The sequence below is a fragment of the Mauremys reevesii genome, linkage group 11 (genome assembly GCF_016161935.1).
Source record: "Mauremys reevesii isolate NIE-2019 linkage group 11, ASM1616193v1, whole genome shotgun sequence".
Lineage (NCBI taxonomy): Eukaryota > Metazoa > Chordata > Testudines > Geoemydidae > Mauremys > Mauremys reevesii.
Genome location: NC_052633.1, coordinates 64,727,445 through 64,743,934, shown reverse-complemented (window position 1 = coordinate 64,743,934; position 16,490 = coordinate 64,727,445). Strand labels below are relative to the sequence as shown.

The following is a 16,490-nucleotide window of genomic DNA, read 5'->3' as shown; positions in this document are numbered from 1 at the left end:
ACTTCCACAAGGAGTGGTAGATTCTACACCTCTTGAAGTCTTAAGATCAAGACCGGATGCCTTTCTGAAAGACATGCTTTGGCCAAACACAGGTTTTGGGCTCACTACAGGCCTGACTGGAAGAAATTCTATGGCTTGTGTCTGAGCAGATGATCTGATCTGATGGTCCCTTCCGACCTCAAAAAAATCTATAAATGCTGGCAGAAGCAAGTTTTAAGGGAGGGTTTAATGGAGAATATGACGGCTGCCTTAGGAACACAGATGGAGAACTTTTTCCAGACTTGGGAGATGACACTGGAGAAAGTGCTGAGGTTTTTGAGGACCAGGAGACAGGTGGCCCATCAAGGTTGGCACCATTGGCAGAGCGAAGGCAGGGGCTGATAGCTAAGTGTGATAATAGAATGAACAGACGGGGGCGACTCACTTTGCATCTGAGTTCTACTGTAATATCAATATTTAATTACTAATCATCTTTTGCACAGACGGTTGGGTGTTTTTATTTCATTTCTCTCACCTTATTTTGCCTAAACAGACATGGTAGGTGAAATCCTGGCCCCGCGGATGTCAATGGCAAGACCCCTAGGGACTTCTGTGCAGTCTGGACCTCACCCATCTTTGAGTAACTATTGCTAAACATGACCTTTTGGTATTTTTAAGGGGAGAAATCCAAGTCAAAAGAAAGTCACTCACCAACAGCACTGTTATATAAGGCCCTGATCCCACTGAGGACCCTCAAGAGCAGCATAGTCCAGCAGATAAGGCACTGGAGTCAGAATCAGACACCTTAAGTTCTATTCTCAGCCCTGCCACTGACCTGCTGTGCAACCCTGGACATGTCCCTTCACTTCGCTGTGCCTCAGACAGATTCGATGATCACAAAGGTCCCTTCTGCACTCAAAAATCGATGAACGTCATCTACTGAAATCAGTGGGAAATGACGGCACATGGCAACTTGCAGGAGGTCCTTGAAAGCTCACAGGACTGGGTCCATAAAGGGCAGCTTGTTGTAATAAATCTCTGTCTGTGTGTCACCCTACAGACACCATCACAACAAAACACAGTGTTGTTTAATACAATCAGAGCAGTGGCTGTACAGTGGGGGCTGGAAAATGAGCAGAGACAGACGCAGGCTCCAAACCTACACAGGAGTGGGAGAGTCCAAGTGTGATAACTCCAGCCCCTCAAAAAAGTTATGGATCAATTTTTTAAAAAAACCTCTCTCTTTAAATACTTACTTCAGAGACTATACAGACCTGTGTAACCTTCCTGTCAGTATCTAAACAAGGATCTTAACAATGTTATCACTTTTTAAAAACACATCTATACTTCAGTTCCTATCCCAGACAATTGGCAGGTAACCAGTTAATAAATTTCTTCGCCAGACTGTTGAATAGACTGGCCTATGGTCAAAAGTGATGTCATGCTGATTCAATGTGCTATAATTGGAAAAACCTGGGTAAAGCAACCGCGTGTGTTTTAATAAATAAAGATCGCATTAGCAGTCTCCTGCTTTATTCACCACTGTGTCTACCTTGTTCAGTAGCAAAGTGGGATTTTCTGTTGCCGTTTCTTCCGTGATTTCTACTCAGAATTTGATGCCAATTTCCAGATGTGTTTCAAGCCAGGAAGTCAGCAATCAGGCTGGATAAAGCCTGTGGGATTAGCTACACATCATCTGACACACACATCCTTCCCGTACCTCTCTTTCAAAACGGGGCACGCCCCTTACACCCAAAAAAAAAAAACCATGTAGACAAAAAGGGTTATTTTATTCTTTGATTTTTTTTTAATTTTTTGTGATAATTTCTTTAAAAAACAAACAAACAAAAAAAAATCTCAGTCCACCAAAGCCCCTGAGACACCATTTTAAGGATCTTTACAATGATGGGATGTTTATACAACAGAGAACTCGATTTGACGGTGGTAGGTTCCCTGTCTGCGAAATGGCTCATGAGAGGCTCCCCTCCTCTTATAGCTAGCCAGCTGCAGTGCTGCTGACTAACAAATGTCACTTCTCCCGGTCCTGTTACAGGAAGCCCAGGGGATAAAAAGCCTTCAAATAATTCGCCCTTCGAAGAAAAGGGAGAACAAACGTTTTTTCCAGGTTTTGCAAAGCTAGTTTCAAAATACTAAAACCAAAATGAGTGACAACAGGGATGTGGTTTATCTGAAGAATAACTCCAAAGAGAATCATCCTAACAGTGATACATTTGGAAATAGCAATAGGATAATATAGTGTGTTTATGTAGCACCTCAGCTGCACGCCTAAAAGCACTTTCAATCCCACCACTAATGTCTCACAGCATCTCTTATGAAATGAAACCTCATTTTACAGATGGGGAAAAGCCACAGGCCTTGATCCACCCTAACACTGTAGGGTCCTCTCCATAGAGAGGTTAAGTGACTTGCTCAAGGTCACACAGAGAAGTTGGTGGCAGAACCAACTCCCAGTCTGAAGTTCACACCACTAGCCCATGCTGGGTTTAATTATGTAATTTGCAGTCACAGCCAAAGAGAACACTGAGAACAAAGAGAACACATTTTCTTTTAAAGGAACATTAGATATTTAAAAATTGCAAAACCATCACCATTTCAATGTAAACTGCTGTTCTTTTCATCTCAAAAAAGGAACGAAGCATGACAAAATTAACACCAGATCTCCTCTCCTCCAACCCCCCGCTCCCACAGCGCCAACCCTTTTTATTTACTCCCTCAGTAGTTCTGTTTTCACAGAATACCTGAAAGCAATTGCCAAAACAGGAAAACAGGCGCCTATTTGAAGGGAGTATTTGGGAGTAACCCTCCACAAAAATTACTAGAGATAGGCTAGGAAAATAAAAGTAGAGCATTAACAGAGGCCTTATCTTCTTTTTCCATGACTCTAATGTTCTATGCATAAAGGCCAAAAGGCTTTGCATATTGTTCTGAAGAAGGGATCACGTATTCCGCAGCAGTCTTCTATCTTTAGCGTATATTTTTTATGGGGAGCAAATAGAGACGAATATTGAAATGTATGATCCCCAAGAAGTAAATATTCAAATACAAAGGACAAAGGCAAAAAAGAAAATGGTGTTCAATGTAGACAAATATAATAATACTGTAACAAACACAAATCCTGATTAGGGGGTCAAAGGGCACCAGGACTTTCTGGTGCTGAGGCATGTATATTGGACTCAGTAAAAATAATACAGTGTCCAACTAGCAAGACAATATGGCTACTTTTCACTCCCTAGCACACTAAGGCTCTCCACTTTAAGCAAGCACCATATTTTATTGAGGCAGATGTTCATACAAGGACCATGGGATCCAAATTTTCAGAAATGACTAGTGATTTTGGGTGCCTAACCTGAGACGCCTTGAAGGGGCCAGATTTTGTGAAAGTTCTAGTCACTTCTGGACATTGAGGCTCTGGTGACTGTACCACGGAGCAGCTACAGAAAGCCCTGCCACTACCAAAGAAAATGGAAGAGTGACATAGCCAGCAACACTCAGCAGAGCACTGGACTCAGTTGCATGGGAAAACTCATATACCTCCCACCATTATCTTCCCAGTCATTCATATTTAGGCAAGGAGCTTGACACAGATCAATTGATAATCTTACTGGTTCTCCTTCATTGCATTATTTCTCTCAATACTGGTTGGGTTGTTAGTGCTCTTTCAGTGACATCTGAACTGCACAGAGACACTTTCTGCCATCTCACATTACATCTCATCTTTAATTTGCTGCCCACTGTCACCCCAGGATCTTGCGGCATGACCAATTACCAGGTATCACTGTCCTCAGTGGGGTCTGCAACATTTCCCTACTTAGTAACCTATGGACTAAGTAATTATGCTAACCCACTGTGAAAATTCTCAGCCTACATTTCTTACCCTGATAAGGTGAATTAAATGAATGGTTAACTGTTCTTGGGCTGCAGTTCACATCAGTGTGAGCAGGGGTCAGACTTTAGCATTGTGGGGCTGAGCAGGGCTATTTGCTGACTTGCCCTGGCAACCAGACCAGCTTCAGCTCCCGCTCGGGGCTATAAAAGCCTGAGGGGTTCTCTGAGGAAGAGTGAGCTAGAGAAAGGAAGTCCAGCTGAGAAAACCCCTTTTATACAAGTACAGTCCTGCCTCAAAAATCTAAAAATAAGGGCAAACCACAGGAAAGGAGTGAGTTTTTGGACAATATCCTATTTAATAGCTGTTTGTGTATGTGTGTCTGGGGATGAGTTTAGAGAAGGGGAGTGGGGTGGGGGGAAGAGCCAGGGGACTCTGTCCAAGCAGAATGAAATAAAGACACTAGTTTAAGTATTGCTTTATGACTGAACTCCTTGGGGGAGAATTGTATGTCCCTTGCTGTTTTACCCACATTCTGCCCTGTATTTCATGTTATAGCAGTCTCGGATGATGACCCAGCACATGTTGTTCATTTTAAGAACACTTTCGCTGCAGATTTGACAAAATGCAAAGAAGGTACCAATGTGAGACTTCTAAACATAGCTACAGCACTTGACCCAAGGTTTAACAATCTCAAGTGCCTTCCAAAATCTGAGAGGGATGGGGTGTGGAGCATGCTTTCAGAAGTCTTAAAAGAGCAACACACCAATGCAGAAACTACAGAACCCGAACCACCAAAAAAGAAAATCAACCTTCTGCTGGTGGTATCTGACTCAGATAATGAAAATGAATATGTGTTGGTCCACACTGCTTTGGATTGTTATTGAGTAGAACCCGTCATCAGCATGGATACATGTCCCCTGGAATGGTGGTTGAAGCATGAAGGGACATCTGAATCTTTAGCACATCTGGCACGTAAATATCTTGCGACGCCGGCTATGACAGTGCCATGAGAATGCCTGTTATCACTTTCAGGTGACATTGTAAACAAGAAGCAGTCAGCATTATCACCTGCAAATGTAAACAAACTTATTTGTCTGAGTAATTGGCTGAACAAGAAATAGGACTGAGTGGACTTGCAGGCTCTAAAATTTTCCTTTGTTTTATTTTTGAATGCAGTTTATTTTGTACATAATTCTACATTTGTAAGTTCAACTTTCATGATAAAGAGATTGCACTCCAGTACTTGTATTAGGTGAATTGCAAAATACTATTCCTTTTGGTTTTTTACAGTGCAAAAACTTGTAATCAAAAATAAATATTGAGCACTGTACACTTTGTATTCTGTGTTGTAACTGAAATCAATATATTTGAAAATGTAGAAAACATCCAAAAATATTTAAATAAATGGTATTCTATTATAGTTTAACAGTGCAATTAATCATGTGATTAATCACGATTAATTTTTTTAATCACTTGACAGCCCTAATAATAATATTTTTAAATGAGCGTCCAGGACATCCCTTATTATTGGATGGGCATTCATGTAGACTATTAAAAATCCAAAGAAAAAAATATATAGCACTTCCATGTTTCCAAAGTGCTGTGCAGACAATAACTAGTCCCTTTAGCAAGTCTATGAGATGGAGAAATATCACAAGTACCACATCTCCATTTTACAGGTGGGCAAACTGTGGCCCAAACAGGTTGCGTGACTTGCCATGTGTCTTAAAGATAATAAGTGTCAGAGTCAGGATTAAAACCCAGAACAACCCGACTCCCAATCCATGTTCATCCCCTAGACCACTGTGTCTCACAGTGCCTCTCTCTTACCCTCGGTACCTAGCTTACTGGCCTGTTACTTACTCAAGCTGTCCTCATGTGACCAAACTTAGCAGCCAGCTGCAACAGATCTAAAACTCCAAAAGGTTGATTATACACAAATACTGAAGATGTAAGATACTGATCAAGGGCGGAAGTAATTCTTGAGACTAATATTTTGACCAAAGCCAAGGATAATTTATTTGTCTTTAAACCACCACACACTTCCCTTCCCTCAAAGCCAGGCAGCATCCATTTGATTTCTTGCAAAGCTATTGCCTAGTTGAACGGGGTCCTTCTATTTGCAGTTACAAAATCATGTATTAACCAACAGAACGTGTGAAAAAGATCAGCTGGGTTTATCAATATCTGTATTTATCTTCTGTAAATCATTAGACGTTGCCTTGTAGGAAAGGCTTCCTGTAAACAGACACAATCAAGGCTAATTTATCTACGCCACTTTAAAGGAAGTGCTGGAAATCCAGACAGAGCGGGCGATTCTTTCCAAAGCCCTAGTGCTTACAATCAAGGCTAAGATACCACTCAGAGGCCTTCGGGGGTAATGCAGGACTTCCCAATGAATACACTTTTCAGACAACTAAAAAAAAAAAGTCTCTCATATATAAAGTTATTTGTAAATCACACAAATGAAGACTTCTCAAAACAAGCATTAAGCCAATAGATATAGTCTGCACACTTTGGGGGGATAGGGAGCTTGGAAGGAGGTGGTGGAATCTCCTTCCTTAGAGGTTTTTAAGGTCAGGCTTGACAAAACCCTGGCTGGGATGATTTAGTTGGGTTTGGTCCTGCTTTGAGCAGGGGGTTGGACTAGATGACCTCCTGAGGTCCCTTCCAACCCTGAGATTCTATGATTCTATGAATGAAGTGCTGGGACCCACATCTCCCAACCTTGAGCCACAATCAGCCTTAAGAGACTTTTCTTCACCCGGAAAATTGTCCTCTCCTCAAGTAGGCCACAGATATACTGTAGATTCCATACTGCTAAACTGGGTACCTCTCATCCACCTCCCTTCCTTTCTCCTCTCTCTTTTCTATCAGATAAATTCATGTAAGGAAAACTAATAAAGGAATAAAAAATTCCAGCTGTAAAGTTGGGCATGTTTTCTCTTTCTCTCTTTATTTCTTATATTCCTCCTCTTGTTCTCTCCTTCCAGTTCCATATTCGTCCTCCTGCTATAAAGTACGTCTACACTTCCAAAAAAAAAGATTAGTGGCAGCAAGTATCAGAGCTGGATTAACTAACTCAGGCTTGTGCTAGAGGGCTAAAAATAGCAGTGTAGACATTCGGGCTTGGGCAGGAGCTCAGGCTCTGAAACCCGGCGAGGGGATGAGTCTCAGAGCTTGGGCTCCAGCCTGAGCCTCTCTGGTTATGTCTACACTGCAATTAGACACCTGCAGCTGGCCCATGCCAGCTGACCTGGGCTCTGAGACTTGCTACCATGGGTCTTTTTTTGCAGTGTAGACATACCCATAGTGTCTCTCTTACGTTGTATCTATTTTTTCCTCTTTATTAAAAAAAGGATGGCTAGTTTTAGGCCCAGTTCCCCTCTACTCAAGAGAAGTTAACTGAACAGTGAACAACTCTGGAATCCTCCTAATGTTTTCTTTAGTTATATAACACCGCCTCCTTTATTCTTGCAAAGCACACTAACTCAATTTTCTGTGCCTAGCACAACGTTCCTCAATTTACTTTTCTTTCCAAGCATCAGTTGAGTGGTAAAGCAGGTTTAACTTTGCAACACTTACTATGATGAAATAAAAAAATTGTTTTCCCAGAGCCTCCTTCCTACAACGAATCATAAAATGCTTTCTCTCAGGTCTAAGTCCTGTGACATCAGAACAATGCTTGCTATCAGCATTGCAAGCACAAAATAGCTTGATGTGAAATTCTCTCAAACCAGCTGGGCTACGGATATTTACAAGGTGACATCTTCCCATCCCTGTTTCAGCAGTTATATATTTTTTTTAATGTTGAAATCAAAACTAAGGACAATGAAAAATGGACTGTGTCCATTTATTAAAAGAACACTGGTGCATTTGGGAATGGAGGGAAATCAAAGATAAAGTGACACCTTCTGTTTATTTGGATAATTGCACTTTTTTGTGGTCAGTGTTACTTAAGCATTCATCCACTCCTTTCATTGCAATCACATTATGCAATATGCTTCTATGACCCCCGGCTTAGAGAAAATCGCAGGGTTAACATTGCTCCATACTGTGGGGTTATTATTAAATGCAGCGATGTCAGTCTCCAACCCTGGACCACAATCAGCCTAAAGAGACTTATCCCAGAAAATATTCCCCTCCTTAACCAGGACACCCGTCATCCTGAAAATGTCTTTGCTCGTAAACGGATCAATATTTGCTTGAAAATAAGACCAATTTTTACTGAACGTGGTGCATTTCAGTGCAAAAAGCTACAGAAAAAGAGGACTGATATTGAAGTCACAATGAAGTGCCAAAAGTTTTCAAATTTCAAGCATTTTGGATATTCTTGCTAATATTTCATCCAGCTCCAATAGCAATTGCTGATTATGATGACTAAGGGCATATCTAAAAAGAACCTAAACAAAATTTTCAAAATTATTCTTCAAATATGTATCGGGTTTTTACATTATAAGTAGAATATTATCCTGGTGATGATTATTATTCTTATTTATTATTTGTTTTATGGCAACCCATTGGAGCCTCAGTCATGGACCCAGAACCCCTTATTCTAGGTGCTGTAGAATCAAACACAGAACAAAAAGATGGTCTCTGCCCCCAGAGAATTTACAATCTAAAACAAGAGACAGAAGATGAATATAGACACATACACGGGGGGGGGGGGGGGGGCGACAGACACACAAGGGGGAAAAATGAGACAATATTGCCCAGACTATCTAAACTGTTTGATGTGCTGTCATGCAATTCGTTATAGGCTGACGGTTTTATTTTTTAAAGGCCATTACAGGCATTAAACTGATAAGAAAAACTTCTTAATGTAAATTTGTTATCCTTAATCTTTATGGATACAACTCTTTTAAAAACTGGTTCATTGGACATAGCAACTCTGTCTGTGCAGGCAGTTTTCTATTGTTAGAAAGCTTTTGGAAACTAAGAACGCAATAAAAGATTATAGACAGTACTTTTTAAAGTAGTTACCCAAATGTAGGCAGCAAAATTAGGCACCTATGGTCCCAATCCTGCAAACATTGGTACCTGTGTTTAGGGATGTATCCTAGGCCAGGTCTACCTCTGTCTTAGGCTGCAGCTTACGTCAGCCTAATTACGTCAGTGTACAAACGACAACCTTATCCCACCGATGTAAGTGCCTTATTACATGGACATCATAACCCCAACTCCACGAGAGGCATAGGGCTTATGCTGGTGAAGTTAGGGTGGCACAGTGTCTGTGTAGACACTTCGTTACTTGCATCAGCTGTTGGCTCTCAGCCTCCCCCAATACTGTCCCTCTTCAGTAGGTGGAAGTGCTCCTGGTGAGGATGCGCACTTCCAATAGAAGGAGGATTACGTGGACATCAGCCACTGCAGTCGACCTAACATAGGTTGACTTCAGGCTGTAGAGATGTCCTATGTGTTTGCAGAACAGGGGCTCTGGTTAGGTGCCTAACTTTAGGGATCCACCTTTAGAAGTTTTGGTCTATATTTTTGTCCAGCTTTTAAATTCACAGAATCATAAATTAAGGGGAAAACAAAATTTAACACACGTTATAAATTCTGTTGCAACTGTAAACATGAAGCATTCATGAAGTTTTACCTGGATCTAGGTGCGTGAATGATCCAATGACAAAGTCCAGCGTAGAAACAGCCAGCAGGAAGAGCAGTAAGAGTTGGAGACGGATTATCCATTTAACACCAGCCAGGTTAATTCCAAGCAGACCTAGTAAGACTGCCAGTGAAATTCCTCTGACTGCCCAAGTGCTACTGAAACCCAGTAAGTCGGAGATGGATTCTGCAAACCCGGTGATGTACATAGCACCTGCAACACACTGAATGACATTTAAACATAAACACCCCCACCCCCAGCGCAAGTACTGCCTAACATGCCCGAACTGGAGGATGTTGGATGGCTCAGAGGATTGGTGACAAGATGCAGAGTATTTCACCCTTTAGTTTCAGCCAGTCCAGGATGGTATTGACTGAAGGTTGTTACCATCTGATGGCTGCACCATGGGGGATGTGAGAGGAGTTTGGTTCTCTCAGTCAAATCCCTGCAGGACAGGCGCCACATCGCAATTTGCACCCTTGTTGATGTAATACCCACCTACTCAGGGTGGTGTTCTGTCCCACTCGAGTGGTGGCTAGGCCACCCATAGAGATTGCTACAGCCTTCAGTAACAAAGCTGGGCTTTTAGCTCAGGCAAGAGAGGCTCCTTGTCCTGGGTTTAATGCCCACTGCCAATGACCCACCCACGGCCAAAGCGTAACTTTAGCAGAGAGGCTGAGGATTCCCTGGGCCAAACTTTCCCATGGAGACTAAACACAGGAATGAGGTATGTTGCCAGGATAGTGTAAGAAAGTTTGGACCTGTTCTGTAGGTAAATAGGGGACTTAGGGCTCTGAGACTGTCACCCTTTTTTAAAGCAACAGAATAAAACTCAGTGAATACACAAAGCAATGGTGAGGTCAGTATGAATTTGTCATACTGACACCCCAGAGACACTGAGCATCTCCTGAACAATACTCTGAAGTGAAAGAAAATACGTTTGCCCACCCAAGGCGCAAAATAAGAGCGCATCTCTGTAGTTTCTTGTTTTCCTTTCTTTCTGTGGAGCACCTGCTTGGAGAATGACTGATTGCTTCCCGCTTTATTGTTTTCAAGGTTTTTAACTCCGTATTTAGTTTGGATTTAAAGTTTGCTGTTCCACCGGTTCCCTGTCTCTTTACTGGAACACAGCCTGCACTGATAAGCATGTATTGTGCAACTCATGTTCCATGAGCTCTGGGGAGAGCAGTTTATTTTTCTTGATGCAGAGAAGGACTTGTGTTCTTCACTGGATGTGTCTCTCTCTGCAGGAATGGAGTTCCAAAGCTCAGGGAAGTGTGTGCAGGTTAAGGCTACAATTCATGCCAGAGAGAAGATAGAAACCCAAGCAATCCTTTCCCTGCCGAACCAAAGTGGCACTACTTGATTCAAAGAAGAAGGAGGGGGTTGGGAAGAGAGAGGACTTTTATTCACTGTATAACTCTCTAAACTAAAACTTTCCGCCTTCCTATTATATCTGACATTTCAGCGACAATCCTTTTCAACGCGCAGCTGGGCAGTTACGTGTGAACATCAGTGTGCACCAACCATATGGGTTCAAAAAATCAAAGTGTGCACAAGTGTTACAAATTGGTGGCCCATATGGGTATCTGAACTGCTGTGGACTTCTCAAGTTTAGGATGAACTTCCTCAGCCAGGGTGAGTGTGCAACCTATGTTGACACAGCATGGCTCTTTGTCCCCCTCTAATGGTCAGGCCATGTATTCAGCTTTGCGTCAACCACTATCTCTTGACTAATGGTCCTTGTCCTTTAGTTCAAGCAGTAGAGGCTCATGCTTTTAGATCCAGTGGTCCCAGGACAAATGACCCAATCTGGTCAGTCAGTCACAAAGAGCACAATCCAACTCCCAGGAAAGTCAAACAAAAGACTTCCATTGACTTCAACAAGAGTTAAATCAAGCCCTTAGTAACTAGTGATTAACAGACCATAGATCACATCCTTTGCTAGGGTAAATCAGCACTGCTTTATTGACTTAAGTGGAACAATACTGATTTCCACCAACTTAGCGTCTGTGCATTCATGGACAGGTATTTCCAGGCAGACAATGAGTGCGCGCAATGCATCCATGCTAAGTTTTCAAAACCTTTCCCTCAATATGCATGTTTAATACAGAGAATTTCTAAAAATATAATTTATGAAAGGACGTCTAGTGTTGTGATGAGAGATTCACAAAAGATTGCATTTCAGACTTGAAAAGAAAAGTAGAACCTGACTCGAAACAAAATGCATTAGCCTGAAAAGCCTAATACAAGAAAGAATCCTGAAAGTAGAGCGAAATGCCATGTAGCTGTTTGCAGGGAGCACTGCAGTTTAGGATTTCAGGGTTCTTTTCAACTGACTAACACCAGTTTTTGGAAGGACTTAAATAGGATCCTTCTACTTTCATAACAAAGCCAAGTAAAAGGAAACAGTACGTATATTGCAAAGGATAATTCAGAGAGTGGAGAGAAAGAAGGAGCTGCTGCTAGTCTCAACACTATCAGTGGCCTTGAAGCAACAGTCTGTCTTTCCTTCGATAAACCCTACCTTCGCCAGAAGAATGAAATATTTCTATGGATATAAAGTTATTGCTGTGACTTCTACAGTGGAGTCAATTTCTCCATAAATGCACCATGGAAATGGGTAATTTTTAAATGTTTTTGAACTATCCCCCCCCCCCCCCCCACTAAAGATTTCTGCCTTCCATTTAGCAACAGCTTTTAGAAGTCACCAAACTGTGAGGCAGAGCAATGTTTTTGGGGGACAAGTGGCAACGCCATGCGGCGGAGCTCAGGGCGGGAGCACCACCTCCACCTCCTGAATCACCTCAGCGGGCCACCCAGCCTGTCTGAGGTGGGAGGGAGCAACCAAAAATTGTAACTTCAAGTAGGGCCCAGCTCTTTGCCATTAACCCCCCCAAATTTCCTCTGTGCCCCCCTTGGGGGGTTGTGCCTCTAATTCTGAGTCTCATGGCGGCTGTAGTTTTAACTGAAAAGAGATCAAACATTGATTAGATTGCCAAGTCTTACTAAATAAAATGCGTTGTCCGCCATTACAGGAATTTTCTGGTGTACCCCCAATGACAGCTCATGTAGCCCTAGGGGTATGCGTACCCCAGTTTGAAAACCACTGGGATAAAACACAGCACAGCTAAACACCTGCCAGTTCCTCATCTCTCCAAACCCCACACCCCCACACAAAATGATTGGCAGACCAAGGATTTACCTAGACAGAGCCCAGATTCTATGACCTCAGGACATGCTGCACAGCTCAGTTGCTTTCCCAGGCAGTGGGGGAGATTGGGGGAATTATAGGGCAAAAGGCTGGGGGAAGTCTTTTTCTTACATGTGTGACTTTTTTGCATGCCCTGTCTTGTAACTATTGAATTTGTATTTGATGTAGACTTTCCAAATTGGCCAGGATTTTAAAGACAGCTGCAAGCTAATGCATTTAAATGAACAATTCTTCATTGTGCATGACCTTTTCTGGTATTTCTAATCTCTCTATTTTTTTCCAATTGCGACGGGCATTAATAATCACTTTTCTATTGGTAGGGATAGTTGTTTGTGTTTCTTAACCCTTTAATTTCAGTCCACCACCTCAGTGGCACGTTAGGGTTTCTCTAAAAACAAAGAGCTGCAAAACTGTGCACAAAATCAACTACCCATAAGCTCCTCCTCCACACGGGCTCCGGGTCCTCTCCACTTCCCTAATGACTCAGACGCAACTTTGTCTCCAAACCACCTAATCTCTTTTCCCCCAAGTGCTCCTCTTACTCCTCCACCCTCAAAAGGAAACATTTAGTACACTGTGGGCAAATGTATAACCCCACAGCTGATCTGTAGACTTTGTATTGTCCACTTGGCCACATAGGCTTCTTCCTCTTCAGTTTAAATATTTCCTTGCTTGTAGATGAGATGTCTTAGCTATGGCATTTTTTGTGTTTCATTCTGTTTTGGTCATTGTTCCCATGACCAGTGCCTCAGGACAGCAGAGGGAATTCAGACTGTGTCAGAGATGGCTCCATACATGGGGAGGAAATCATAGCATTCCCCCTGTTCAAACATGACAGGACTGATCTGTACTCGTTGATGTATTGCTGTAGATGAGTGACAACAAGCCTGATCATACTGAGCGGAATGAAATTATATGCCTACAACTCTGCTTTTCCAAGCCAGCCTCCTTCTCAGTGGGATCATCTTATTTATTTTAGAGCGTGGAAGAAAAGGATTGCAGTAACAATCATTTTTACCTGACCAAAAATGTAAAGGAGGCCAATGGTCCCTCCAACTTGACCACCGAGGACAGTAGAAATCATGGAATAGACTCCTCCACTTCCGATGCTGCACCGCTCACAAACCCCAATTCCAGATAAGACAGTTACCAGGGCAACCACGACAACAAAGGACACCAGAAACATGCCCATTAAAATGCCGGTGTTTCCCTGTAACGGAGAAAAAAATGACACTGAAGAACACAAGGAAAATTATTCAGGGTAGGAAAAAAAACCTATCACTGAGCTTCCAGTTAATTATAACACATTGTGTCAATTCATTGTAGGTTATTTTATATTCAGATTAAATAAAACACAGACTTCTCACCTGTAAATTTAGCAACCACAGAAATGTATGTTAATTGTAAAATTCTTGAAACATGTTCAGGTCTTTGAGGTTTAAGGGCCATCCTTTTGTTGTGTGTATGTGCAGCACCTAGCACAATGGGCTCTTGGTCCATAGCTAGGGCTCCTAGATGCCACCGCAGTACAAATAATAATATTTATCCCCACTGGTTCTTTCAAGGAAATTCTACCCTTAACAAGTGAGTGAGGGTCTCCTCAAAAGAGCCCTACTTTGTATAAACTAACTGAGGGCATCAGGTTATCTCACTGATCCCTCGACCTGAGATTTAACACACCAGGGTGTTATCAAGGGCAGATCACTACTCAGCTAAAGTTTAACAGTTACAACTCCCTTATAACCATGAATAATCTGCCGCAAGGTAAAAAAGGTGGGGGGGGGGGATATTTTGATTGTTACAAATACTGGGCCAGATAAACACAAAACAAAAAACCTCAGCTCGCAACAGGTCCTGAAATAAAAGCCTGGATTTTCAAACTGCCCATTTCTTAGGCCCCTAAATGATCGGATATTCAAAAGGGCTCAGAACCCAGTGGCTCCAATTGAGATCAAATGCTTTTGAAAATCTAAGCCACTAACTACTACTATGTTGCTAACACCCATATCAATGAACTACAAAAACAGAAGGAAAAACTGAATATACAAGAGAAAAAACAAACATGTTATAGGTAATTGCTTGCTGATCATTATCTGGACTATCCACCGTCTCGTGTGACGCAATCTCTCAGTCCACACCCATGTGCTCCTCCAGCTTTCTGCAGATGCTTGGGACAGCCCTGCTTTCAAGCAGGCCTGTTCAGTGGCCTGCAACATGGAAATCGGCTCGCCTCCTGGTGGTATCGCAAGCGGATTTGTGCAACTTGTGACTTTTCACTTCCTGATCTAGAGCAGAGGTCCACAAACAGCTGCCTTGGCATATGGCGCTGGCTTGTTCTCTAATTCCCAGCTGCTAAGGTGCATTAAACAGACCTACCTTAAATCCCTTTTCCATGTATCCAACTGCTGTAGCTGTGTTATGAGATGGCGAATGGGCGAGCAGGTCATCTGTATTAGAATCCAAGAACCCCTCGGCCCACAGGCTTACAAGGAAACCCAATTCTTCCCAGAAACATGTAATGCTCTTGCCACCATGTGCCATGGAGCCTTTGGTGACTGCAGCGAGTAAGTCAGCTTGTGTGCCTTGATAGCCATAGAACCAGGCCACATAGAGCCCGTGGCCTCCCACCATCTACAGCTTTACGAGACAGCATACCTTGTGTGCCTTCAGTTGCAAGCTTGCCACGTTTGGTGGGCTTTTCTATTCAAGTCAGAAGTCCAAAAGTGAAATAGAATTAGAGACTGTTCAGTGACTTCAGGGAGTCCCGGCATCAAATGCTTCTCCTGGGAGCCCCGTTCTCACCGTCTTATGCTTGTTCTTCGTGCTGCAGAAATCTCTTTTCCAGGGTCAAGAGAGTGTCTCTACGTTCCTGCTGAACTTCCCCAGGTAGTGTAACTTGCTGATCTCCGAATCTCAGTCACTTCCCCTGAAAACTCATCCAGGACCCAATGCCAATGCAGAGAGGACTGGAAACCTCTCCCCACCCTTCCTTCCCCCACAGCGCTGCCCCATTACTACGGTAAGGTTTTTGCATAATTTCTCTCTGCTGCTGGCTGCCAAGTTGCCTCTCTCTCCATTCCAGTGGCGCTTGTATCTGAGGACACGTTGGCCTCTGGCACCATTTTGTTTCTTATCAGCGACAGGCGGCTGCTGCTTCTATTTTGTGCTGGTCTAAGTCCCAGATCTTTCTGATGTTGGTGGGTTTTTGTTTTGTTTTGTTTTTAAAAAGAGAAACGTATCCAGGATGTTGCTATCATTGTGAAATCCTATTTTGGTTCAATATCCTGCTGTTTTAGGTGTTGATTTTATTGGATCAGTAGAAAATGAAGCCAGGGCTCATTGTGAATGCAGCTGCTAGCTGGGTCTACATCACATGAACCCTCATAATCTAGTTTTGTTTTGCTTTTAGAAAAAGGAACAATTGTTTCTTTGCCTCAATTATGTACAGTCAGATTAAGACAGTACTGAAAACTTGCTTTTTTTTAAAAAATACACTGAAATACTTTCAACAGTGTTTTTTTAATTGGTAGCAAATAACTTCTATTAATCATCCAGGAAGGATGGTAGTTCTTGCCCACTGCTTGTGGTAATGGACAGTCCACTTGGATTTACAGAAGGAAAAGTCAATAACACAGACCCTAAAAATCAGAACTGATTCTTGCAATGCATCATGGGAAGGAACGCCACACTCAGGGATCACAGCAGCATGCAGAGCAGGAGAGAAAACTGGAACACTGAAGCTTATTTACACATGCGTGACAGGACATGCTACAGTTGAGACTAAAGGCCTAGTGTATCATTAGCATTATTATCCAATACTTCGATATGGGCCCAAAGACCTC

General features: G+C 42.5%; 1 protein-coding gene across 7 annotated transcripts in view; it reads right to left on the bottom strand.

Annotated features, from left to right (window-relative positions):
* SLC12A8 (solute carrier family 12 member 8) overlaps nt 1–16,490 on the bottom strand; it is an 81,540-nt gene that overhangs the window by 52,793 nt on the left and 12,257 nt on the right. For all 7 annotated transcript variants that reach the window (XM_039495881.1, XM_039495880.1, XM_039495879.1 and 4 more), the window contains exons 4-5: nt 13,667–13,858; nt 9,426–9,657 (exon numbers count right to left, since the gene is read on the bottom strand). In XM_039495881.1, the coding sequence (XP_039351815.1) occupies nt 9,426–9,657; nt 13,667–13,858 (424 nt within the window). The remainder of the gene's footprint in view (nt 1–9,425; nt 9,658–13,666; nt 13,859–16,490) is intronic.